General features: G+C 47.4%; 9 protein-coding genes across 9 annotated transcripts; 5 read left to right on the top strand and 4 right to left on the bottom strand.

The window, feature by feature from the left end:
- Positions 1 to 643: 643 nt before the first annotated feature.
- Positions 644 to 2,106, bottom strand: FSUBG_7053 (urg3; the record flags this gene model as incomplete). Its single annotated transcript, XM_036685317.1, has 4 exons — positions 644 to 1,284; positions 1,338 to 1,511; positions 1,567 to 1,894; positions 1,951 to 2,106. 4 exons carry the CDS (start codon positions 2,104 to 2,106, stop codon positions 644 to 646), a joined length of 1,299 nt encoding a protein of 432 aa, XP_036537493.1.
- Positions 2,107 to 2,554: 448 nt separating this feature from the next.
- Positions 2,555 to 3,938, top strand: FSUBG_7052 (CMGC kinase; the record flags this gene model as incomplete). Its single annotated transcript, XM_036685316.1, has 2 exons — positions 2,555 to 3,143; positions 3,211 to 3,938. The coding sequence occupies 2 exons, from the start codon at positions 2,555 to 2,557 to the stop codon at positions 3,936 to 3,938; spliced, it is 1,317 nt and encodes a 438-aa protein (XP_036537492.1).
- Positions 3,939 to 4,060: 122 nt separating this feature from the next.
- FSUBG_7051 (uncharacterized protein) lies at positions 4,061 to 5,308 on the bottom strand (the record flags this gene model as incomplete). The annotated part of the gene is made up of 3 exons (XM_036685315.1): positions 4,061 to 4,837; positions 4,894 to 5,104; positions 5,154 to 5,308. 3 exons carry the CDS (start codon positions 5,306 to 5,308, stop codon positions 4,061 to 4,063), a joined length of 1,143 nt encoding a protein of 380 aa, XP_036537491.1.
- A 2,073-nt stretch (positions 5,309 to 7,381) lies between these two features.
- On the top strand, positions 7,382 to 8,256 carry FSUBG_7050 (glutathione-S-transferase; the record flags this gene model as incomplete). The annotated part of the gene is made up of 4 exons (XM_036685314.1): positions 7,382 to 7,460; positions 7,511 to 7,557; positions 7,604 to 7,641; positions 7,683 to 8,256. 4 exons carry the CDS (start codon positions 7,382 to 7,384, stop codon positions 8,254 to 8,256), a joined length of 738 nt encoding a protein of 245 aa, XP_036537490.1.
- A 2,459-nt stretch (positions 8,257 to 10,715) lies between these two features.
- FSUBG_7049 (hexose transporter) lies at positions 10,716 to 12,494 on the top strand (the record flags this gene model as incomplete). The annotated part of the gene is made up of 3 exons (XM_036685312.1): positions 10,716 to 10,885; positions 10,947 to 11,443; positions 11,500 to 12,494. The coding sequence occupies 3 exons, from the start codon at positions 10,716 to 10,718 to the stop codon at positions 12,492 to 12,494; spliced, it is 1,662 nt and encodes a 553-aa protein (XP_036537489.1).
- A 492-nt stretch (positions 12,495 to 12,986) lies between these two features.
- FSUBG_7048 (uncharacterized protein) lies at positions 12,987 to 14,670 on the bottom strand (the record flags this gene model as incomplete). The annotated part of the gene is made up of 6 exons (XM_036685311.1): positions 12,987 to 13,005; positions 13,064 to 13,103; positions 13,169 to 13,339; positions 13,508 to 14,265; positions 14,341 to 14,492; positions 14,581 to 14,670. The coding sequence occupies 6 exons, from the start codon at positions 14,668 to 14,670 to the stop codon at positions 12,987 to 12,989; spliced, it is 1,230 nt and encodes a 409-aa protein (XP_036537488.1).
- Positions 14,671 to 15,374: 704 nt separating this feature from the next.
- On the top strand, positions 15,375 to 16,454 carry FSUBG_7047 (bifunctional 4-hydroxyphenylacetate degradation enzyme; the record flags this gene model as incomplete). Its single annotated transcript, XM_036685310.1, has 5 exons — positions 15,375 to 15,551; positions 15,621 to 15,701; positions 15,758 to 15,871; positions 15,926 to 16,250; positions 16,300 to 16,454. 5 exons carry the CDS (start codon positions 15,375 to 15,377, stop codon positions 16,452 to 16,454), a joined length of 852 nt encoding a protein of 283 aa, XP_036537487.1.
- Positions 16,455 to 17,213: 759 nt separating this feature from the next.
- Positions 17,214 to 21,024, bottom strand: FSUBG_7046 (3-(3-hydroxy-phenyl)propionate 3-hydroxycinnamic acid hydroxylase; the record flags this gene model as incomplete). Its single annotated transcript, XM_036685309.1, has 5 exons — positions 17,214 to 18,748; positions 18,807 to 18,935; positions 19,005 to 19,110; positions 20,176 to 20,692; positions 20,747 to 21,024. The coding sequence occupies 5 exons, from the start codon at positions 21,022 to 21,024 to the stop codon at positions 17,214 to 17,216; spliced, it is 2,565 nt and encodes an 854-aa protein (XP_036537486.1).
- Positions 21,025 to 21,535: 511 nt separating this feature from the next.
- On the top strand, positions 21,536 to 23,514 carry FSUBG_7045 (amino acid permease; the record flags this gene model as incomplete). The annotated part of the gene is made up of 7 exons (XM_036685308.1): positions 21,536 to 21,992; positions 22,055 to 22,328; positions 22,392 to 22,671; positions 22,761 to 22,819; positions 22,870 to 22,886; positions 22,936 to 23,003; positions 23,059 to 23,514. The coding sequence occupies 7 exons, from the start codon at positions 21,536 to 21,538 to the stop codon at positions 23,512 to 23,514; spliced, it is 1,611 nt and encodes a 536-aa protein (XP_036537485.1).
- Between the last annotated feature and the right edge of the window lie 401 nt (positions 23,515 to 23,915).

Here is a 23,915-nt window from a genome sequence, read left to right as displayed (position 1 = left end):
TCGGTCAAAATAACACATTATAGCTTTTTCCCTCTTTCAGGCAGAATAGACTCTGTTTTTCCTGTAACCAAAGAGAAATCGTTTTTGTTTTGCTTAAATATATTCATCCAGAAGTTAAATTTCTAGTTACTCACGTTTCTCAATGCAAAGTTAACTTGCAGGCAGAGAACAAACCAACTATCTCGAACTAGGTAATACTTTAACCTAGGGAGTCGACAATACTCTCCACCGCCAGTGTTAAATGTGTTTGCAGTAATTCCATCATGCTTCACTCCAGTTTTAGACATTTCTTTGGAGATATAGGCTATGTTTGACATCGATCTCAGTAGCTGGGACATGAGACCAAGAGCTTCAGACATCACCATTTAGTTCTGTAGCATGTGCAATTGAACCCAGATGGTGTTTAAGCCGCTTTTTGTTATTTTCGCTTTCTAGAAGTACGGGACGAGTCTTATGATATTGTCCTTGCCCAATTTTATGTCGCGGATCTTAGGCCATGTTTGACGTTCAACGGAGTTTTCCGAATTGATCCATCCGCACCTCGTGGACAACTACACCAGCGACTTCTACCGTTTTCAATAGATACCCATCATATGAGACCTTCTCGTTTGCTGCAGGTTTCATGCTTCAGAGCCACCCACTACTAGTAAAGCGTACCATCACTGATGACCAGAATCGGACTGCACTTAGTCTCAGGTCGCAGCTCAGCAGCCAAAAGCCGTCCAGACTTCCAACTTCCCGCCTCCAACATCTGAAGAAGACTCAAGTTGACTCCACGAGGTTCATACTTCTCCTTGAGCATCTTATGCAGTTCATCCAGTAGCGCGACAGTAAGGGCACGCCACTCAACGATAACATCGTCAGAGGCCTCAAACTGCGGAAGCTCTTGTCCCGAGCTTTCCTTTCCAGTTTTCAAGGCGTCAGACTTCAGCTTCAGGACCCCGAGATCAACAAATAGTCCACCATTTCGGTATTCGGGTAGTCCAGTGCCGAGATGCATGTTCTTCCAGGTGAAACCCAATTGCCTCTCAAAGATGACGGAGAGTGAGTAGGCTAGCCATTGGGTGAGCTTGTGGAAAGGCTGTATTTTGCTCTTGGGGTCTTTATCGCCCTTGCTATCAGCGATTTCGGATAGTAGTTCGAGAGGCCAAGCGTCTCCGATGGGATGACCATTGAAGACGGTGCGGTTTCCGGGCCATGAAGGAATGAGGAGGTCCTGTAAGCAGAACCAGAGCTGTTCGTAGTCAAGCGTCTTAGATCCCGAGGCCTTTGATGCGAGGTAGTCTAAAGCAGTGCGTCAGCCTTGCATACTCTCACCGCTAGTTGTGATCACTTACCAACTAGGTTCCCTGGGCGGCCGAGCTCACCAAAGATTGCAGGGTGCTTCAATAAGTTGGATCCAACAGCTTGAAGTAGCTTCACACGCGATGAAACTCCGACCATCGGATTCTCGGAAGATACCTGGAAGTGCTGTTCAAAACTGTTGTCTTGCAGCTCAATCAAGCCCTTCGCTACAACAGCCAATTAGCCCAAGGAGAAAGGGGCGTCGCATGAAACAGAACATACCATCGACCTTCTCTTTCAGAGAACCATCAGAGCTAAAAGATCCAGCTGTGAACATGTGAAGCGACGCCACAGCGATACCCTCACTTCGCACAACGATCTGTCCAGTGCTCGGTTCTTTGAAGCGCCAGACATCGCCTGCTCCAGCATCGAGAAGAACCGACACAAAAAACAAATCGACCAAGCGTCGAGTGATCTCGGTCTGGTCGACGCCATCTTCGCTTGTCCATCGCTTTACCAGGGCATCAACGCGTGCGACGTCACCAACCTCGAAATGCTGCCAGCGACCGTGAGGGGGAATGGTGTCGTACTTGTCAGGACCAAAGTCACGCTAGAGAATGATCGCATTAGCTCTGAAGGTATTTTCAAGGACTTGATATTGCTTACATCGATGACTTTGGATACGTAATCAGCGACCGCTCCCATGCGGCCTTGGTCATAGTCGAAGTGCTTCAGGTTCCCTTGCTTTGCTGATTCGAAGACCTTGGACGCTTGGTCTCGGACGGCTTGAAGGGAGAGGAGGTACTTGAGATCGTTATCCATTTTGAAGTAGTTTCTTAGTGATGGAAGTTTTGGGTGTCTGTTTTGTGATGCTGAGGTTTGTGTTGTTGGTTTAAATGCTGCTGATAAGATATGACAGATAGCAAACAATCTTCGGCGGACTCCGAAAAGGCGGGGTCACAGGTTGTCAAGGTGTTACAGGGCGGGTCAAGCACTATCCAATGGTTTCCCCGTCTTACTCCACTGAAAAGATCAACCCCTCAGTGATCAACATATCCTCCATAACTGTACTCTAATTCACATGTGTTCGAGTTCCTGAGTGACCAAAAGAGCTTGACTACATGTTTGCAGTCTGCATTTCACTTATGTAATGGCAAAGAGGCTCGCCATCATGCACTATATTGCACCGTGTTTCTCAGTCACTGCGTTGTACTGAGAGGTCTCTAGCCATCTCGGGACTCATCTCTGTCTGTCGCCTATCATCCAAGATATGGCGTCAAAGGGGTCACACAGCCCTTCCTCTACGCAAGATCAATTCGACGATGATATCGTATTTGATTACCATGATCTCGACCATGCCCCAGCAACCTCACAAGGCACATTCCTCAAGGGCTCAAAGGAGGACGTCGAACCCTTAGAGGAATACCAGGAAGGTGGCTATCATCCAATCCACATTGGTGATGTGCTTGGTCCGTCAGATCGGTACCGAGTTATCCATAAGCTTGGCCATGGAGGCTTTGGCACTGTGTGGCTTTGTCGGGACTTACTAGAAGCCCGTTATGTTGCCCTCAAGGTCATGGTCAGTGATCTAAAGTCCGACGAGATTCTTGACTTCGGCTTGGCTGAGCTGGATCAGTCCTTGCCAGGTGTCCAGTTCATCGCGTCTCCTTTGGATTCATTCTCCATTGAGGGACCTAATGGGACCAACCAGTGCCTGACACTGCCACCACTTGGGCCTTGCGTGTCCCCCCGATTATGGATGCGACTGGAGAAAGACCCTGCTACAATCTTACGGAAATTTGCCTATCAGACTACGCAAGCATTGGCCTTCTTACACAAGAATGAGATCTGCCACGGAGGTATGTTCTGTCACAAGGTTACATGTTGAGTCTAGCTTCAATCCGAATACTCACATGCATCCACTAGACTTTCGTCCATCTAATATTTTAGTCAAGTTGTGCAACCTGGATCATCTTTCTGAAGAAGATCTCCTCTCCCTTTTAGGGCGCCCTGGGGAAGTCCAAGTGCAGACAGAGTCAGGAGAAGATCTTCCAGCATCTAGCCCAAGATACCTTGTACCGCCAGCAGACATCTCCCGGCTCGGGAACGAGTTTCTCACAGAGGATATTTGTGTCATTGACTTTGGCGAATCATTCAAGTTCTCATCGCCACCAGAGGATCTTGGTATTCCAGAGAATTACCTACCACCAGAGATCCTTCTTGAGCACCCTGATGCGATTGGTCCCACCTGCGATCTTTGGGCTCTTGGCTGCACTTTATTCGAGATAAGGGAGCAACTCCCGCTATTTTACATGATCTACGACAAAGATGAACTATTAGCAGAAATGGTGAGGTTCTTCGGCAAGCTTCCCGAAGATTGGTGGATGAGCTGGGAAGCCCGTGAAGAATATTTCGACGCTGATGGGAAGTGGCTTCGTGAAGAAGAAGACTGGTCTCTCGAAGTGGCGTTGAGCAAACCAATCGAGATCTTTGAATCGGGCGAGAAGTACAAAGAGGGGCCTAAGAAGTCATTACAAACTCCTGAAGTTGAACAAAAGTTGATGACGGATCTACTGTATCGGCTGTTCAAGTATGATCCTCGAGAACGGATTAGCGCGGAGGAAGTTCTTAGACATGAGTGGTTCAGACTATAGCTGTCACCTATCAGACTTCACTAAAGTAAAATATAGTATTTCTAACAAGTACTTCTGCTATCTAGAGCAATCAGATGTCCATTTATCACATTGATAGGTATCTATTCCTGGCGGGGTCGCTTCTAGATATGAGGAATAAACTCTGCCCATTCCACCGTCTGGTACGCACTCGGCGGTAAAGCTCTAAGTCCAATAAAGTCCTCGACAAAGATAAATACCCGAAAAACACAGTAAGAGGCGCACAGGAAAGATGTAACGATCAAGAATCCGACCTGAACGCCCAAATGAGGATCTTTGCCGTGTGATATGTTGTACGTCCTGCTCAGAAAAGCAAAAATGCCCTTCTTCGGTCGTCGCGATGTCAATTCTTCTCCATCAGAATCCCCCGTACCTCTAATCTTGCTAAACCGACTCCTTCTCCAATTCTGAAACCTGTGGTGCCAGTTCCTCACAGGATGCGGTCGTTGATCAAGAGCTTGCTCAACAAGGCTCAGTTCAAGACCTTCAGCGAGGCGATACTGCGGTATGAAGATCCACATGCACAACTCCATCCACAGCGCACCAAACATACCGTATGCTAGCATGTAAACACTAGCTACGCGCCAAAAGTCTCGCTCTACGGTGCTGGGGAATGAGAAGTTCCAGGCCCCGAGGAAGACGGCGCTGAAGACAAAGATGAATACGACGCCGACTAGTTCTAGATCGAAGTCCATTCGGAGGAAGATATCGCCGGGATTTCTGTCCCATGGGACTTTTTTGACGCGTCGTGAGAAGGGAGAGAAGAGGATCTTGCGTGAGAGTTCGTTGTAGTATTGCCAGGCGAGGTTCAGCGCAGTTTCGTCTCTGCTGATGAAGTCTAGAGGTGTTTGATAGTATGGCTGATCTGGCAGACGTCCTTCCTGTATTGATGTCAGTCTTAATCATTAGCTACCTACCCAGTGCGTCTACTGCTTACACGAGTCAATATGTCTTCCATCGAAGTAAGGCAGCGAACAGTAATAGTCGTCCCCACATCAGATGGCTTATCTTTCCAACACCATGCAGTTCCAAATAGAATGATCACGAATGAAACTGCTGTGAGCTCCATGGTTGTTACATGGAGTCTTTGGACCAGCCGCGCGATAAAGGTTATGACGAACCAAGTACCTTGCCAAAGGGTAATAAGTCTGGAGGTATCAGTGGCTGTTCCTAGATATCAAGTACTAATGCACTAACCTTGCTAACCCATCTGACTTGTTCCTATCCTTGAGCTCCCGATCACTGGTTTCAGGATACTCAACATACGAGTTGCTAACAAGGTAAAACAGCTGTTCGGCGTTGAGAGGTATCGGTCGATCGAGATCATCAGCTGCCAGGACAAATCCACCCATGTCGGCGAAAAAACCATGTGTGATGGTCCATTGTGTAAATCCTGCCTGCTTGAATTTCTGCATCAAATCAGCTCCCCGGTCTTGGTCTTAAAAACCAAAAGGTCATGAAGCGCAACATACAACGACAGATCTCCGAGCCGAAGACTTTTGCCCAATGGCCAACACTATAATAAACTCAGGACCCAGCAATCCCAAGCATGCGAGTCCCAATTTATCCCTAATCGAGCTCCAAAAGCCATCTCCGGCCGCTGGGATGTTGGGATAAACAGAGGTCCAACAGCATAAGAATGTCGTGACTAGACATGTCACTATAATATCGTAGGTGCCTCTTCCGTCTGGTGATGGTGTCCAGCCGACGAATTCGGTCCCGTTAGATGTCATGGGTGTCGCAATAGAGCAGCGGATAATCAGATCGCAGATTAGAGAGATCAATTGGGAAAGAAGATTGACTTAAAACAGTCTGTGCTGGGTTACTTATCTCCTCTGCAAGGTCACGACCAACACGCACACGTCACTTTCTTCATGGGTGTCAAAAAAGGCTACCTGCAGCCCCATGTACAAATGTCTCAGACCTGCGGCAAAGGCGTGGCTATGCCTAGGCTGCCTACCTCTCAATCAAGTCAATGGGCACAGGTTAAATAGTAGTTCTACGATGCCATTGCACTTCATTTTGGTGTCAGAGTCTTACATCAACATATCGTCCTCATTCCCATCTATAACACAAAGATGCGTCTATATAAATCACTTGAGTAACTGCCGGTGCCATTCAGCTAAGAGATTTTGCCAACAACGCGGGTACCCGCAGCAGGGCGGTAACAGAATGCGCGCGACTGGCTGTGCTCTAGGCACCTTTACCGGGGTCTGGGGGTTTTGGCGGCCTCTGATTGCTTTGTTATTGTATCACAGCGACAAAAGTATGGAGACATGATCTGATCTGCAGGGGTCAGGGCGCGTGGGCAGCCATGGCCAGGCCGCGGGATAGCAAGCAAAAAAAAAATATAAAGTGAATGCTTTACAATAGAAAGGTTTATATTAATTCTCATTACCTTACTATATCTTATGTTAATTATTTTAGTGGTTAGTTACATGGTTAGAAATCTTTCTGCTAAGACCAAAGCGCAAAATAACTGCTTACTTCTGGGTGTTTAAAAGTCAGAACCCATTATTGGTTAAATATTCATATAGTAAAACACTACCTTATAATATTCCATTCTCCATTCCTCTTATTCCAGACTGTTCAATGTGGTATATTCTGTATATATCTCATTTTTACTAAACCTAATAATGTCAAGCTGCTATACCGAGGATTGGCTGGCTCACTCTGGCTCCCCCGTGTCCGTAGTTCTGAGTTATTAATCGAGGAAATACACTGGGATTGATAACATTGAAAAAGAAATCTCATACTCCAGCGCTCAGACTTCGTTTGGCAACTGACCAGGCAGATCCAAACAGACAGGTCTTGACCGGCGGCTCTATCGTGATGCGAGATGCGCTCAAATTAGCAGCATAGCAATAGGATTACATGACGACTCTATCTAATGCAGTAGAATTAGTTCATGAAGTGGTGATCGGGTTCATGCTTAAGACCGAAAAATTAAACCCTGATATACCAGATATCGATGATAGAAACCAGTTTCTTTTCGTGCAACCTTCGACTTTGACATCAATGTCCATCATGGCTGTATGGGACATGGCATATGGTAAAAGAGCTGATGAGAAAGCAATCGTATACAAATAGCTCTATTGCTGCAATCTAAATACCTCTACAAATAGATGCTCAATAAGAGACGATCTTAGTGTCTATTTTCACCATCGCCGAATTCTTACCTTCTGCTTTTGGCATTGAAGGATTGCTCTAACATCCATCTTGTGAGGGGAAGATATAATGCTATTGTGTTATTGGCCAGCACTTGGCGTGCTGATTAATCACACGATAACGTTCCAGTTACTATTTATATCTTGAGGGTCCTTATCAGCCAGTCAATTCCCTCAATTATCCCCGTGAGGCTACATGAGCATTGAACAGACAGACCATCATCACATCTCATACTGAAAGCAGAAACCACCAGCAACATGTCCGAAAACAAAATTACGTTCTTCGATATCCCCAGCAAGTCGCCTCAGGTTTGCTGGTCGATGAATACCTGGAGAAGTCAGTCTCCATAATTAACAAGCCCCATCTAGCACTAACACGAGTTGCAGCGAGATTGCTTCTTAATTATAAAGGCCTTGACTACAAAACGGAATGGGTATGTTGTCGAAGCTACAATAACGCAATTCCACTGACTCGAGTAGCTGGAGTATCCTGAGATCAAGGAACGCCTCAGCGAGCAGTACGTGTAACTATTCACATCACTTGAGCTTTCAGTAACAGGCTTCTACTCAGTGTATCCCCAAATGAACGTGGCGCATCCTTCACATGTCCAGCCGTTCAAATGTCAGACGGCTCATATATAATGGACTCCTACAAGATCGCCGACGTCATCGAGGAAAAGTACCCCGAGCCAAGCGTACACCTCAACAACCCAATGCAAGACCGCCTCCGCGCATCAATGATAAAGTTCATGACAGAGATGGTACCAATCTACGTCCCCGGCGTCGCCAAAAACATCATCGGCGAAAAGAGCATCGACTTTTTCCTCGAGACACGTTTACAAGACGTTGGGATGCCTCTCTACGAGTACGGAGAAAAGAACTCGCCTGGCGCTTTTGACAGAGCGGAGCCGTTCGCGCGTGAGATTACGGCCCTGCTGGAGGAGAACACGTCTGGGCCGTTTTTGCTGGGCGATGTGGTGAGCTATGCCGATTTCATCTGGGCGGGTATTTTGCTGTTTTTCCAGTGTCTTGGCGAGGAGGAGTACAAGGAGGTGCTGAGAATAGCCGGAGATAGAGACGTTCATACTAAATTTCTGGATGGGCTGAGACCTTGGACGGAGAAGAATACCTGATGCTATCGATAAGGCATGGACACGAAATGATGTTGGGTGAATTTAGGCTAATTATCCTGTTCAAGTCGACTTCTTGTACAGCTGATTGGACATTCTAGACTTTTGATATAACTGGATGAATAGTATTTAGGAATATATTATCTACCCATTGACTGTAATCATCACTGTCTTTTCCCCAGGTTTTGGTCAAAGAGAACCATTTTAAGTCTTATGTTTGTTAAGAGATTTATGTGGATCGCGTATCCCCCTTCCCCCCGGGGTCTCTGTTTTCTCCACGCCAAGTAGTTTTCTCACGTCCACAAGCTTATCCACAAGCTTGCTTGGCTGCTTGGCAACCTCGATGTTCCTTTTGGATAAGTTCAAAGCCCAATCACTATCCTTGAATGACGATGCTCTAAATGCGTGCTTACGACCGCTGGCTAAATTGATAGCTTCCTGAGAGCCAAGAGTCTTGGTAATTGCCACGCGCAAGGAATCATGAAGCATCGAGAACCGCTCATAATGAATAAATTAGCATGTTTCAGTAGAGATTGTTAGAAGACCCATTCTCTGGAGTGGATATGCGCGTAGCCTCCACGCGTTTGAACGCGTTTGAGACATACCTACCCTAGGTTTCGAAGTATTGGAAGGCAGTATTATTTTACAAGGCTGATTACTACTCTGTAGAAGTACTAGATTAATTAAGAAGCAATTATCTCAATAAGAAACTGAGTTTCTGTATATTTATCCTCGTGTTCTACGTATACACTTGGGTCTCTACTTTTGTACATTTCAACTCTTCCGTCAATCTTGCAAACACCAGAGTCAGCCCAGGCATTGTACAGAGTCGATCCCAATTCCAGCCATCGCAAAGGTACAGAATCCATTGTACGTCAGTAAGTCCTGACACAATTCGGAAGCCGGCGACATCGCAAGCTGAACGTCCTATCCCTCGTGGCAGAGTCAATCCAATCCGTCAGATCAGTCACGCTCAACTGAAAAACAGTGGATATCCCAGAATCTCGGCCTGGGGAATTTCGGCCCTCGGTTCCTAAACTTCACGCCCCGAGCTCAGGACAAGTCTTATTGAGTGGAGATATCGTTGCGAAAAAGAAAAATTGGGTTTGTGAGCGCCAAGGTCTTGGTCTCCTTGTGTTGGTCTCCAGTTTGGCTTGGCTCTGCGCTGATTATGCGACGGTGCAGGTTCTAGGCCGATATTTAAATCTGTCAATCGGCTAAAGTCCATGCACATGACATTGCGGCTACGTATAGCAGATCGTGGCTATTTCAGCTGAGCTGATATGCCGAGAATAACTCGGGATTTGCATGTTTCTTTTGTAGTATTCGGGTTTTATGAGAGAAATCGCATTGCATCGATCAGGAGAAGAATTGGGTATCAGCTTGTGATTGGCGGACTGATTAAGGTTGTTTATTTACCCGCATTTACCCGTATTTAGCCAAATGGCACTCTAGGCCAAGACTGGAGAATATCCCCGAAGCCATCTGAGCACAAGTCACGGGTCGCAATTCCGCACCATGAGGAATTCCATTCTCGCTTGTTTCGTTCTTCGATGTTGACCGGCTTATCAAGAACAAGAATATGTTCTTGGAAGATGGCGAATGTTGGAGGCACAGCTCTGTTAATGGCTGCTCCAAGAACGTCGTGCTATAGGCAAAACGGGCTCTTTAAAGCCCAGCCTTGTAAGCGTAAGCATCGGTGATGGCCATGATGTTATGTCCATCGCACGTTTGGGCCCGGTGATTCTAGACACAAGATCAGATCAGATGGCAGAAAATCCGACAGACAAAAAGACGATGTTGTAGCATGGTGTTCCTCGCGAAAAACCCCCGTGGCGAGATGAGAGGGCCCCTTTTCGGTAACAGGCTAATAGCGAAAATCACCCCCATGGGCGGCTTAATCGCAGAGCCCCATTGTAACAATGCCTTCTTTACGGGGTGCTCCGTGCAACAACAGCAGTTAACAAGAAGCGCAGTGGAGATCCCCCAGCTTGTGACTGTCGATTTCGCTTTCTCCATTATCCATCCCTGCTGAAATGAGCACGGCCCGGCCTCCATCTTGGCTTAGGACTCATGACTACCAAGACTTCCAAGACAGCCAAGGTGGAACAAGATCGCCCATTCCGAACAAATGAGTGGAACCCGCACGTTAAGCGGACGTCTGCCATTTGATTCAATCGCTGTTTTGTCTTTTTTGCCTGCTCGGTTCTTCCGTTCAATCTGGGGTTTGTCTGTCACCCGGTCCGCACGCCCGTCACATTTCAGATTTGTCTTCTGGCCTCACTCGACGCGTTTTCTATATCTATCCAGGGATCTCCCCCCATTTTTTACATGTTCCCCTTTACTTTTCACCTCTATCAGTACAGTCATCTGCTAAGCCACTGAGTGCTTCTGGCAGAACAATAACAAACGCCACTTTATTGTTACATTTTAATACCTGAACCCTCGACCGAGAAATCGTCATGGGCATCAAGGACATCATCGGCCTTGGGGTCGACGAGAAGACAAAGAAGCTTCAGGAGGAAGCTCCCAAGTTCGAGCATGTTACTTGGTACAAGGACCCCGGCCTGAGGGTCTTGACCTTCTACGCGTGTACTCTTTGCGTTTCTTCTATGGGAACTGGTTGGGATGGGTAAGCAGACCCCCAGATTCTGTGAATTCAGTCACAATCCACTGACCTGGCGCGTTTTTAGAATGTACATGGGTGTTGTTCAAAACTTTGACACTTGGAACGACTTCTTCGACAAGCCCGAGGGCAGCAGACTTGGTCTCTTGGTCGCTCTCTATCAAATCGGTTCCGTCGCTTCTATCCCTCTTGTCCCTGTCATCGCCGATCGCTGGGGTCGTCGCCCTTGTATCGCTCTCGGCTTCATCCTCATGGCTATCGGCGCTGGTCTCCAGGCTGGAGCTCCCGACTACGCTACCTACTCTGGCGGTCGTGTTCTTCTCGGTTTCGGCAACTCGTTCGCTCAGATCGCCTCTCCCATGCTTCTTGCTGAGCTGTGCCATCCTCAGCACCGTGCTCGATTCACAACTGTCTACAACTGTCTCTGGAACATGGGTTCTCTGCTTGTTTCTTGGACTTGCTTCGGTACTCACTACTGGGGTGGCGGCAACAGCGACTGGTCATGGCGATTCCCCGCTATTCTCCAGGGTGCTCCCGGTCTCGTTCAGCTCGTCATTCTCTGGTGTAAGTTGAGCTTCTGATCGAATTGTTTATGGATCTTGCTAACAAAAGTCCTCTAGGGATCCCTGAATCCCCTCGATTCCTCATCGCCAAAGATCGCCAGGACGAAGCCCTTCACATCCTCTCCAAGTACCACGCCAACGGCAACGAGAACCACCCAACGGTTCAGTTCGAGTACCGTGAGATCCGCGACACCATCAAGGCCGAGCAGCTCGCCAACAACAGCTCCCGATATGTCGACTTCCTCAAGACCAAGGGTAACCGCTACCGTCTCCTCGTCCTCTTCTCCCTCGGTCTCTTCTCTCAGTGGTCAGGCAACGGTGTTGTCTCCAACTACTCTGCCCGTCTCTACATCAACGCTGGTCTCGATAGCGAGAACGAGCGTCTAATCATCACCGCTGGAAAGACCATTCTCGATTTGTTTGTCTCTATCGGCTGCGCTCTCCTCGTCGAACGTCTTAACCGCCGATTCTCTTTCCTCTTCGCCACTGGTGGTATGTGCCTGACTCTGCTCTTCTGGACCCTTACTTGCGGTCTCCACGAGCAGCACCAGGCCCCTGGCGCCAACAACGCCATGATATTCCTTGTCTGGCTTCACGGTGTCTTTTACTCGACTTGTTGGTCTGGTCTCTTGATCGGTTATGCTGTCGAGATTCTGCCCTACTCTCTCCGTGCCAAGGGTCTGATGTTCCTCAACATTTCGGTCCAAATCGCTCTTCTTCTCAACAACTACCTCAACCCTCTAGCTTTCAAGGCCTGGCAAGCCCCCGCCGTCCCTGAAGGCGAGAAAGAAACTGGATACTGGGGCAATACGTGGAGACTTTACCTTATTTACACCATCTGGGTCGCCGGCGAGGTTATCTTCATCTTCTTCATGTACGTCGAGACTCGTGGACCTACGCTTGAAGAGTTGGCCAAGGTTATCGATGGTGACGAGGCCGCCGTGGCCGATGTCGACCTTGAGCACGTTGAGAAGGAGGTTCTCAGCAAGGAGACCGAGAGAGTTTCTTCTGAGGATCAGGAGGTCCACCAGATTGCTCCCAGCAAGGTCTGAGTAACGTCTTATCACATTCCCACGAAGAGGGCGCCGCGATAGTTAGTAAACGCGTGTCCGCCTGTCTACGATAATTGTTTTTTGATCTAGTCTCATAGGCTAGCTGAATGAGTTTAATGCTATACTTTTATTGATGAATAACACTACCATCACCTGTGACTGCTCTGATGTAGACTGGTTCCTAAGCGGTTGTCATATGACAAATACCAACCGTTGAATGTAAAATTATTACACAAAGCTGACGCCATCTCATAAAAGACTTCCACACGAGGAGAAGACGAGCCAGAAAGTTGATGTGATGAGACATGTATTTATGCATACGAGAAGAATTATCTGTAAATATAGCTTCAAGTGCCATGTCCACATATCACATTCTCGAGATGTGTTTGTGCAGATGACAAGAACTGCAACCATCTCGGGTGTAAAGGACTCTCAAACCGGGGCAGAATAAGTTGGATATGTGGATAAGAGAGAGGACCTGTCACCGACTCTTTAAAGCTCTTGAACGACACTGATACAAATCGTTAGAGGAGATTCAGCGGAAGAATAGGCTTGACGGTTGAACTTACAGATTAATAAACTTGGAAGCTTCCAATGAGCTGATGTTTGCTTAAGTTGCAGTAATAGAAGAAGTTCGCAGTTCTCAATCTCGGATATGAGATGCGTATTTGTACTTTCCGTATACTTCTTGTGAATATCCAAGAAGACAAGCGTCGTCAAGCTGATGAACGAAAGTGCTGGGTCCACGGTGAGAGTGTAATTACTGTCCCACTTCTCTGCTACCCCCGCTATGTTCTGACAGGTTTCTAGAACGCGTTGCCAGCTAAGTGTCCAATCATCCCCTTCTGGAAGATAGTAGCAGTTTGCAAGTGCAGCCAATAGTTGCGCCATATGTAGTTGAAGGACTGGTACTAATCTCGCGTGGTGATTAGTATTTGACTCATTCATGAACGCGTTCCTGCCGGGGTTCAAGAAGTTCCGTGGTAAGGCTAGACGTATTGCAGAGAGTATACGTTTCGAGTCAAGTAAGTTTGCCGTGAGGATTTTGTGAGGAACCAAGTAGCGCATAGTCATTGCTCTTCCAAACTGCCGTAAGACAGTGACGGTGATGAGATGGATGTTGAAAAGTAAGCTGCTTTCGCTACCGGTTTTGACATACAAGAGAAGGTCGGGAAGGCCACGCGGATCGTGAGGTAACCTGCATGGGGCAACGAGACCTTGAGAAAGCTGACTATGGTGATTTAGAGATGTATTGACAAGTCGTTCATCAACTTGGTATGGTGTTCCAGATGAGAGGTTGGCGTACGAGTCAAGACGGTATACACACCACCAGACAAGTTTCCAGTTCTGAAGATCCGCATCGCTCACATTGGACCATTCTGGGGAGACAGATTGGATTATGTCTAAACGGTCAAGACCCATCCAATACGCAAGCCGGACAATCTTTCCTATTCGCACCCAGGCTTGCTGGCCAGGGAATTGGTGGAATTCATAAAGGACGAGCAAGCAGAACTTGCGGAAGAGGTCGAGACTTGGAAAGTCACCGGCCGTATCCTCTTGAAGCGTTGTGTTGCTTAGGATTAGGTCTATACGGCCGTCAAGGTCAAAATGAGGGGATGCGAATTTGAAGCCGAGGAGTTTGGCGGTGATGAGGAGCAGAGCTTCGGCGAGTTCAGGGTTACATGTTGATAGAATATCTTTGCTGCTTGATGCTGTGGCCTCGGAGAACAGTGGTATGGCTTTATTAATGGATTTGAAGTGCTCATCGGCCCTGACATGGTCAGCAGGAAGATACAACAACACCCATAGTACATGGGCTGTATGGAAATGCAGGGTTATCTCTTACAGATATGCTTCCTCTTCGGGCAAGATGTTTAGGCTCTGTGTTGATTGATTGCCAGTAGAGGCATGGGAAGTGACGAGGGTATCAGGGCTTTCAGAGGGTAGATCCGTAACCACTGGAACCGAAGAGGTGGTGCCCTCAAGGATAGAATCGGTCTGCAAGGTGGTCTCCTCTATGTCTTCAAAGCGAGCGATTAGATACCGCGATGCTTGAACGGTAAGTAGACGTCTCTTACCAGGATACCTTCTGTCCCGATTGCCAGCCTCCCGCCGTGGCACTCTCCCGGAGCCCGGAGCTGGTCCAGGCCGACGACGTGTCGTGGAGTAACTGCATATCTTGCCGCGACCTAGGCAGCGCGAGCAAGATGGCTGTCCTAAATCGCCTGTGACCGACGACCGGCCGCATCAGTACTGGGGACGGGGAAGTGCCGGATTATCTCACATCGGACTTTAGAGCTGAAGTACGGAGATTGTTAGATGCTGTAGTGCCGAGAGCTAATGCGGGGTCTACGAACCGAATACAGTTGTCGCAGACTCTGGTGCTCAGGCGATGAGTAGAGGGAGCCGCGCCGAATGTTCCGCTATGTGAAGACGGGTGATACAGACATGGTGGAGAACCGGAAAGACTCTCAAGCGGAGGCGAGCAGTAGATACGCCGCTTGACGACGGATACTCGTATACGGAAGGCCAATATCGGGTCGTTGTTTGGCGCAATCAGAACATCGGAGGTAATGAGAAATGGTCGAGATTGTGGATTCACAAGATGCTCCGAGGATTTATCCAAACAGTATTTCCGATGACTAACCAACCTCGGCACTTTCACTACAGCTAATCCCACGTCGGAGGATCTAAAAAGGGTCAGGCATGAGATCTGCCGTAGCTTGTATTTCCCCGCATTTTAGCATGATGGAACAAGCAGCTCCTCCGAATCCCATGCTTGGTTGCCACAAAAAGCCCGTGTTACAGAGAAGATGTATTTAAGCATTGGTATCAATGAAGGGTTGCAGATTAAGAGCTTATGCTGTAAATCTCAACACCATGGCCAACTTCTCGGTACTCATCAAGTTTGAGTCTGAAGAGGACGGGGAGATATATTTCGCCGATCTTGGCCCTGATGCTCAAGGCCCGCCTGCACTCGGCACCAAGGTCAGCGCGGTCAAGTCTTTACAGGCCTTGGGTGATAAGGATGAGCCAAAAACGGTAACAATTCGCCGTGTAAGTCTTTCTGTGCTATGCTTTGGTGAACTGAAGCCGTCATAAGTCTCCTCTACTGACTGAGTACAGCTCTTAGCGCCACTGCCTCGAGATGACTTACCTCTATATTGCGTGGGATTGAACTATCGCAGCCATGCCAAAGAAGCTTCAGTATGCCAAATGGAAACAGACAGCCCGCTTCGAGTCAATCACTAACGAGTCTTTAGCTCAATTTGACCTCGGTTCCTTCACTATGGACCAAGCCAGCTGCATCCCTTGCAAATCCAGATGAAGACATCCCGCTCAACGACTTCTGCGCAGAGAGCCTCCCAGATTACGAGGTAGGACACAACCTCACGATATGCTGTTTTTGCCCGAAACTAATCGTTTTACAGGGCGAGCTCGTATTTGTAACCTCCAAACAGTGCCGCGACATTTCTCCCAAGGAAGCCAAAGACTACATACTGGGGTACACGGCTGGCAACGACATATCCTGCCGCATGTATCAGCTTCCCAAGCATTCCGCCGGTCAATTCTTCTTCGCCAAAGCTTTCGACAAGCTTGCCCCAATTGGACCCGCCCTGATCAGCCCAGCCATATTTGGCGATGGCTCAGGTTTTTCTGTAGAGGTAAAAGTCAATGGAGAGGTTCGGCAGGTAGCAGAGTTTAAGAAGGACATGGTGTTCTCGCCGGAGCAGATTCTCAGCCATATGAGTCAAGGTACTTTACCATTGCTTACGAGCGGGGTAAGTGCTAACAAGTTGTACAGGAACAACCATACCGGCTGGTACAGCGGTCATGACGGGAACACCCGCTGAGGTAGGTGCTTTCCATAGTCCCAAGGTATTCCTCAAAGATGGTGATGTCCTTGAAGTTACTATGGTGCGGGTTGGAACATTGAGAAACGTGATAAAGTTTGAGTAAGCATCGTTCGTTCACCTTTGTGAGCCTGGCATAAGGAGGTTTGCTAACGGTGGATTTTGCAGGGTTCGACTTTTAACGCGTCTGATAGTCTCTGTGCAGAGGGTCGCTATCTTTCTCTTTAGTGGGTTTATGTAGAACTTGCAGATATCCCAAATCTCAGTGAATATGGATGTTGTGTTTTCTCTTATCTCAGGCTATTCTGCTAGCAGTTACATTCTTGAGACGTTTATTTTATATTAATGGACCAGAGGACTAATGCTTACATCGCGCACCTTACCTTGTGTTCTTCTCACGCTTCCAATGTAGAGGGTTGAAGGCATGGAATCTATGCAAAGGTTGACTTTGTTTTTAAGAAATACGACGAAATACTCTTCTAAAACGTTACCCAAACTATCAAGTGAGGTGCTGCAAACACTATAATTCTCGTGCTATCATTTGAATTAAGATACGATTGGCCACCTAGGGGAGGAAAGCACACTGGGGACCTTGACCCTAAACGACAAGAATAGTTGGGTAAATCTAATCTAAGCCTATGGGAATTTTCTCGGGTTATTTTGATATCCTATATCAAGGTCCGATGTTTTCTTGCTCCCTGAGCACCACGTTGCTGAACCATTTCAGCATTGGGAGTAAAACCAGACAAGTCCGTGAATTACTCAGCTAAGCAACTAAGAAGTAAGGAACAAATGTCGAAAACCTCTAGGTAGCAATCGATCTTGAATGACTACATAGCACGCGTCTCGCGCTTCATCCTGTCAACTATTTCTTACTTCCAAACCCAACGAAACCTCTCAGTGATTCGAGAGAGCTGACCAGTCCAGTATAGTCAGAAGAACAAGCAAAGATGAAGAAGTCAGGTCGAATAATCGTAAATTTCTTACCCCTCCCAAGACGCTTACCAAACATCGAGCTGTCATATCCATTCGCCAGATGCCCATCAGGTGCAGCAATCTGTGAAGGTGAACAGACCATGGGATGGCCAAGTCCTCCATTATTACCTGAAAGTGTCTTCTGACTCTGTGGTGAGTCTCCCGACTGTCCGTCGTAAACAACAATGGCATCATTTGTGATGATGGATGAGAGCCCGGCTTCTTGGACTGCAGCTGTTGCTTCAGCATGCAAGATTTGCTGGGTAGCTGGTTTTCCGTCACTCATCACCACCAGAGTGAAGATGGTATTCCCCTTTCGTAGAAGACCATCTGATAAGAATGATTCTCCCTGGCCCTTTGATCTCATATGTATCTGAGGCAAACGGGAGCCACCTGTTCGTCCCTTGACAAAGAACCCGTTTTCAACAGCCGAAAATCCCTTTCTCTCTTTGTGAGATACATAATCCATATGCCGAAAGATAGAAGTGCCGTGGAGAAACATCAAAAGCCGGAAAAACAATTGTTGCCATAAAGAAGGCTCGTTATTGCAGATCCGACCGTTGATCATAGAGAACTGTGCCGCGTTGTTGATGCTCTGACGTCGCTCGGATGCCCAGCACTTGAGAAGCTTGTCGTAGTTTTTGGGCTTGCAACCTGGGTGAAGCATCAGAGCTAACCTCCATGCGAGTTGGTGGGCGTCTCTAACACCGCTGCCAATACCTTGACCGGCAAAAGGGGGAAAGACATGAGCTGCGTCGCCGATGAGGATAGTCCGGCCACTGAACCACCGGTCAACGACTTTGTGAACAAAGTGGAATAGCCGACATCGCAGAATCTCGATGCAGTCTCGTGGGTACTGTACAGGGCCGTTGAACCTATGCTTGCGGCTTCTGTCTTCCTTGAGAATGATCATCGGCGTAATATGTTCCCAGAGTAGCTCTTCCGAGTTATCCTTGATAAATGACTCATCCAGGGCAAACTCATGACGCCAAAGCCTTTCCTCATGAGGACCAAATCTTCCAGAAGCAGTAGCCTTTCCAGGCGGAGTACAAAAGTGCCATCCGATAGGCCAGAACAGATCATAAACCTCTTGCGGCGAGTACCCAAACTTCCAGAGTGGAAAGCCAGGGTGAGTCTCTGGCGTAGGAAGCTTCATCTTTAGGTTGGCGGCTATCCAGGTTCCGCTGTAAGGATAAATACCGTCTTGCTGCTTGATGCCTACAGTTGGTTCAAGAAAGTGTTTTCGTACGATACCCAACTTTCCGTCGGCGCCGACGAGCCATTGTCCTTTCATCTGCTGTCGTGTGCCTTGACTATCGTTGAAGTCGATCACTGGTGGATCTTGTTCTGACCGTGCGATCACTTCGCAGGCGGTTCGCAGTGAGCAGTATTCCGACTGCTCAATAGCCTTTCTCAATGCAGTCTCTGTAGACTGCTGTTAGAAAAAGGAAGATATATATTGCTGGGGCTTAGAATCATTTACCTAGACGGGGCTGCATTTGCAGAATGCCTTCAGGCAAGGCTTGTTCAAGACTATTGATGGCCCCAATGCGAATTGAGAAGAATGGGGGAGTATTGAATGCAGTGCGATGGACATTTATATGTGGAATTTCTGTGCCAGTCGGAATCAGTACATTTCATGCTATGCATATTCATTTGCGTTTGGAACATGTTGACTTACCATGACCTATGCCCTCCAGATCGTTGATCCCGAGGCTGTGTAATATTCTGACGGCATCTCCCGTGAGGAATACGCCTCTGGGGTCTGTGGTGATCTCTGCTTCCTTCTAAAGAATGACGGACTGGTAATGCATTGTCAGTACTAAACATGAGCTTGCTGTAATTGTCGAAATAGTGGCTACTGACATGAATTTGCAGTCGGGCTAGTGAAAGTCCCAGGGTAAGACCTGCTGGTCCACCACCAACAATGATTACTTGAGTTTCATCCATCGTGTTATGGTAGAGAGATGTGGCTCGTCGTGTAAGTTGGGCCTTTCATCTCATTTGGAGGATTTATATGGGCGACTACCAGCCCAGTCGCCTGATGGGAGTGCCACAGGCCCATGCCCGCGATCCTCGGCAATGATCCCCAGACGTCACTGAAATGTGCCCTGTAGCAGACAACGCAGGGTATTACATGCGGGGTCCACGCCTCGAATTGAGTTTGGCCTTTCGGAAGATCCGTAGTCTGCTTGAGTTCCTCCGCCGCTAGTTTGCAGATCCTCCGAGCGTCTTGTGGCAACCGAGACAACCGAGGAGGGAAAAAAGTATCATGATCCAGACTTCTTTGTTTACGTTTTATTCGCTGGCTAAATTGGCTGGAAGCGTTACTATAAAAGTATTCTATTACTGACTTTTGGTGACCTTGCGTTTCTTGACATTCCCAGTTAGTTTAATGCAGGCCCCGCAAAAAGTCGATAGGGCTGCCAGGCAGGCATCATATGGGCTTTCAAATATGGGTATGCTATCCCTCAGGGACTTTTTGGCCGGGGAATGGAATAAGACTATAGAAGTGGATGTAGCGCCGCTATGAATGCCCTAAGTTTGGTGTTCTAGCTTGGCCTTTCTTTGCCTTCTGCCTCTGTATGTAATGTTGCGTATCACGGCTTGGGTTGCATAGTAGAATGATGATTTTGGGGTGTTGTTGGGGCGGGACAGTCTTACACTAATGAATAATGTAAAGTCATGGTGTTTTTAGAAACTAATATCAAAAACTAAGATTTAATTCTTTATCAGAATGAGTGGCTTCATAATTCAAATCAGGCTGAGCTTCAAGATATAGGGTTTTCTAAAATGATTAGCCTGCCACTTGCGTCACTTTAATATCTGGTAAAGACTTGTTCTGTACTTACCGGATCTTGGTAAGCTTTTGCAGTGTATTCCGCCTCTCTCTTGCCAATAATTTTCTTTGGGAGGCCGGTGCTTTCCACCATGATCTGCACCTCACAAGATCGCTCTAGGAGCGTAAAAAGATAACCTGCTTCATCAACAGTGGAACCGGTAGTAAGCAGGCCGTGATTTTGCAAGATCGCGACGCGGTTACTTTTACCCAATGCCGCGGCGATTCTCTGGCCCTCATCACGTTCTAGAACAATACCTCCAAAGTTTTCATAGACAGCCTGGATACCAAGAAAGGCACAGGCATCTTGGTTTATGGTGTCCAAAGGAAGGCCAAGTGCCGACCAAGCTTTTCCAGCAGGAGAATGTGTGTGACAAATAGCATTGATGTCAGGCCGAGCTTTATGAATGGCTCCATGGATTTGAAATCCAGCTTTATTGACCGCGACACGATTTCCACCAACGACATGGCCATCTTCGTTGATCTGCACCATATCGCTTGCTTTAAGCAAGCCAAAGTGTATGCCGAGACTAAGCAAAGATCAGAATCACAGTTTAGCCACAATGGCAGAAAGGTACACTTACGGGTTGATCCAAAAGGTATCTGGTTCCACGGGGTCGCGAACACTAATGTGTCCAGCGGTTCCTTCTGTAAAGCCCTTCCGTGCAAATACTCGAAACACAGCAGCCATGTGTTCTAATTGCCACTGCCGCTTTATGTAAGGGTCTTTGAACTCGGGGACACTTGGGGCTGGATACCCCCCAGTTGCGCAGATCTGCTCGGGCGACTCCTCTGTTTGTGCGGTAGTGGAGTATTGATCGCCCTCGAGTCTTACGGCTTGGACAGTGGTTGTGACAGACATGATGGTTATGTGTATTTCCCTAAGATAAGGATAGATGTTATAAGGTGTCGACTTTGACGATTACCTCATTGGTCGGTGTTGGTGAATTCTCCAAGCAAGCAGAGATCTAGAACAACACTATCAGATGAGTTATGCATTGATATAAGCGTGTGATTCAATTGTCTACAGAGCTTAGCGGCATGTTCTCCACGTTTGCGCCCGTTGACTTATCAAGTTGCGCCTAGCTAACTAACCCAACGTAGTAAAATGATACGACCTCGCAAATGGGGCCGTGGATTCCATAACCTAGAACAGACTAGGGGAATTTTTATAGAGGCAATAGCCTCTCTACTTCTAGACTAGCCATCAACGACGGTGCAATCCATAGCTCTTTTGATACATAGCCAATCTATCTTCCTGACAAGAGGCATAACCGCAAAACAAGATATATATACCAGTGCAGTTTCAGTGAACCTGAGTCCAAGATTCAGTCATCCTGCTTCCATATTCAACATTTTTTTATTTGTCAAAGATGGTTTCTATCACACAGCAAGATGACTATAAGAAAGTCGCCCTTGATACCTCCGGACCAACGAATGCATGCGACACTAGTTCAATCCAAAGAGCTTCAATCTACATGACCAACGGGCAAACCAAGCGTGGTCTATCTCCACGTCATGTACAACTAATGGCCATTGCAGGCAGCATTGGCACTGCTCTATTTGTTGGTATTGGTGGTGCACTATCTAAAGCCGGCCCGCTCTCCTTATCGCTTGGATATCTATTCTGGAGCATGTTCTTTATTCTACCATGCACACTAAGCGTTGCAGAGATGTGTGCATATCTTCCTATCCGGGGAAGCATCTTTGAGCTCGCCAGTCGCTTTGTCGATCCTGCTCTTGGCTTCTCCATGGGCTGGACATACTTTTACGGCGGTGTTATGCTGGTTTGTGTGGAGTATAGTGCTGTTGCTACAGTAATGCAGTATTGTATGTAAAGCCCTTTCCGTTCAAGTCGATTGTTCGCTGTTCTTCTGACCTCGAGATATTAGGGAATACTTCCATCAACGCAGGTGTATGGGTTGCAATGGCTCTGGTCGTCTGCTTCCTGCTGAATGTGATTGCCGTCAAGTGGTATGGAGAGTCTGAGTTTATCATGGCATCAACAAAGGTCATTTTGATCATCGGCCTCATTTTGCTTACTTTCGTCACTATGTGTGGTGGTAACCCTCGAGGCGACGCTTACGGCTTTCGGTACTGGGGCGGCGGGAACGCGATGCACGCCTATTATACTGATGGGGCAGCTGGTCGATTCCTCGGATTCTGGTAAGCTATACGAGAATCCCTATTTCATATTTCTTTACAAATGCGCTGACGTCTTGAAACCAGGTCTGTAGTCATTTACGCTGCATTCACCATTGGTGGCCCTGACCTAATCTGCTTCACTGCTGGCGAAATCCAGAATCCCCGGAAAACTATACCCCGAGTCGCTCGCTTGATATTTTATCGACTGGCATTCTTCTATGTCGTTGGAGTATTTGCCGTTGGAATCCTCTGCTCAAGTCGTGATGAGCGGTTATTGAATGCTTTAGGCGGTGGAGCTTCTGGAGCCGCAGCTTCGCCCTGGGTTATCGGCATCCAGAATCTCGGTATACATGGTTTACCTGATGTGATTAATGCTGTCATATTACTTTCCGGCTGGCAAGTATACCTATTATGATTGTAGCCTTTCATGAATATACTGACTGTATATTGCAGGTCCTGTGGGAACGCGTACCTGTACTCCACGTCTCGCTCCTTGTATGGGCTTGCTCGCGGTACGTCAATCCCAAAAACGAGATGTACCCATACGCTAATAACAACTTAGATGGACTCGCTCCCAAGGTATTCACGAAATGTACCAAGTCAGGTGTACCTATCTACTCAGTCATAGCTGTCACTTTGCTCTCTTGCCTCTCATTCCTCGTCGTTTCAAATTCCTCTGTTACAGTTTTCTACTGGGTAAGTTGCGTCTTTCAATGTTATCTATGCTCATTATTCTGACACCGTTTGATAGTTCGTTGATCTTACCACGGGTGGATTTGTCTATGTCTACACTTGCATGCTCTTAACATTCATCGGGTGGCATCGCGCCTTGAAAGCTCAGCCCGACACTGTCCCGGAGTCGTCATTGCCGTACCTATCACCGTTCAGGCCTTATGGTGCTTATTTTGCATTTGTTTTGGGTTGCATCTTTCTTCTCTTTATCGGTTGGGACACATTCTCGCCCTTTGATGTTGAAGGATTTATAACCTACTATTTCGCCACTGCATTCGGCCCGTTGATGTTTGTGATTGGGAAGCTCGCGAAGAAAACGAAATGGGTGAAGCCTGCTCAAGCAGACCTTATCACTGGAAAAGCCGAAGTTGACGAAGAATGTCAAGTATGGGAAGATCCTGCGGCAATTGAGAATGAGAAACTGCGCTTGCAACAGATGAACTGGCTTCGAAGATTCTGGGAGAGACTTTGGTAGATTTACGCCTGGGTTGATACATTGATTTATTTGTTCACGATGTATCCAAGTTAGCGGCGCACTGTTTCACCCTCACATCCTAGGTCGCGAATGGAATAACAAATTGCTTTTCTGTGTCAAATAGTTCCCGCCAGTTGGAGACAGTACGACATCGAGATCTGCCGGGAATGTATCCTCTGCTCCTTGGCTACATAAATAAAATACTAGAAGCCCATCGGCAACCCCTGATGATCTTAGAGAGCTTTAAGAGCAAGAAGGGAATCCGCCGTATTATTTGGTTGTGATATAACGTGCGGCAAAGATTCAGGAGTGGAAGACATCAGTGCTCGGCTTGTTTGTCATATTTGCCATATCTATTTCTTTATCATTGAACAACGATTTCATTAACAAGGTCGTTACAA

Source organism: Fusarium subglutinans (assembly GCF_013396075.1).
Source record: "Fusarium subglutinans strain NRRL 66333 chromosome Unknown NRRL66333_c0000084, whole genome shotgun sequence".
In the NCBI taxonomy this organism is placed as follows: Eukaryota; Fungi; Ascomycota; class Sordariomycetes; order Hypocreales; family Nectriaceae; genus Fusarium; species Fusarium subglutinans.
This window is presented reverse-complemented; position numbering and strand designations above follow the sequence as displayed.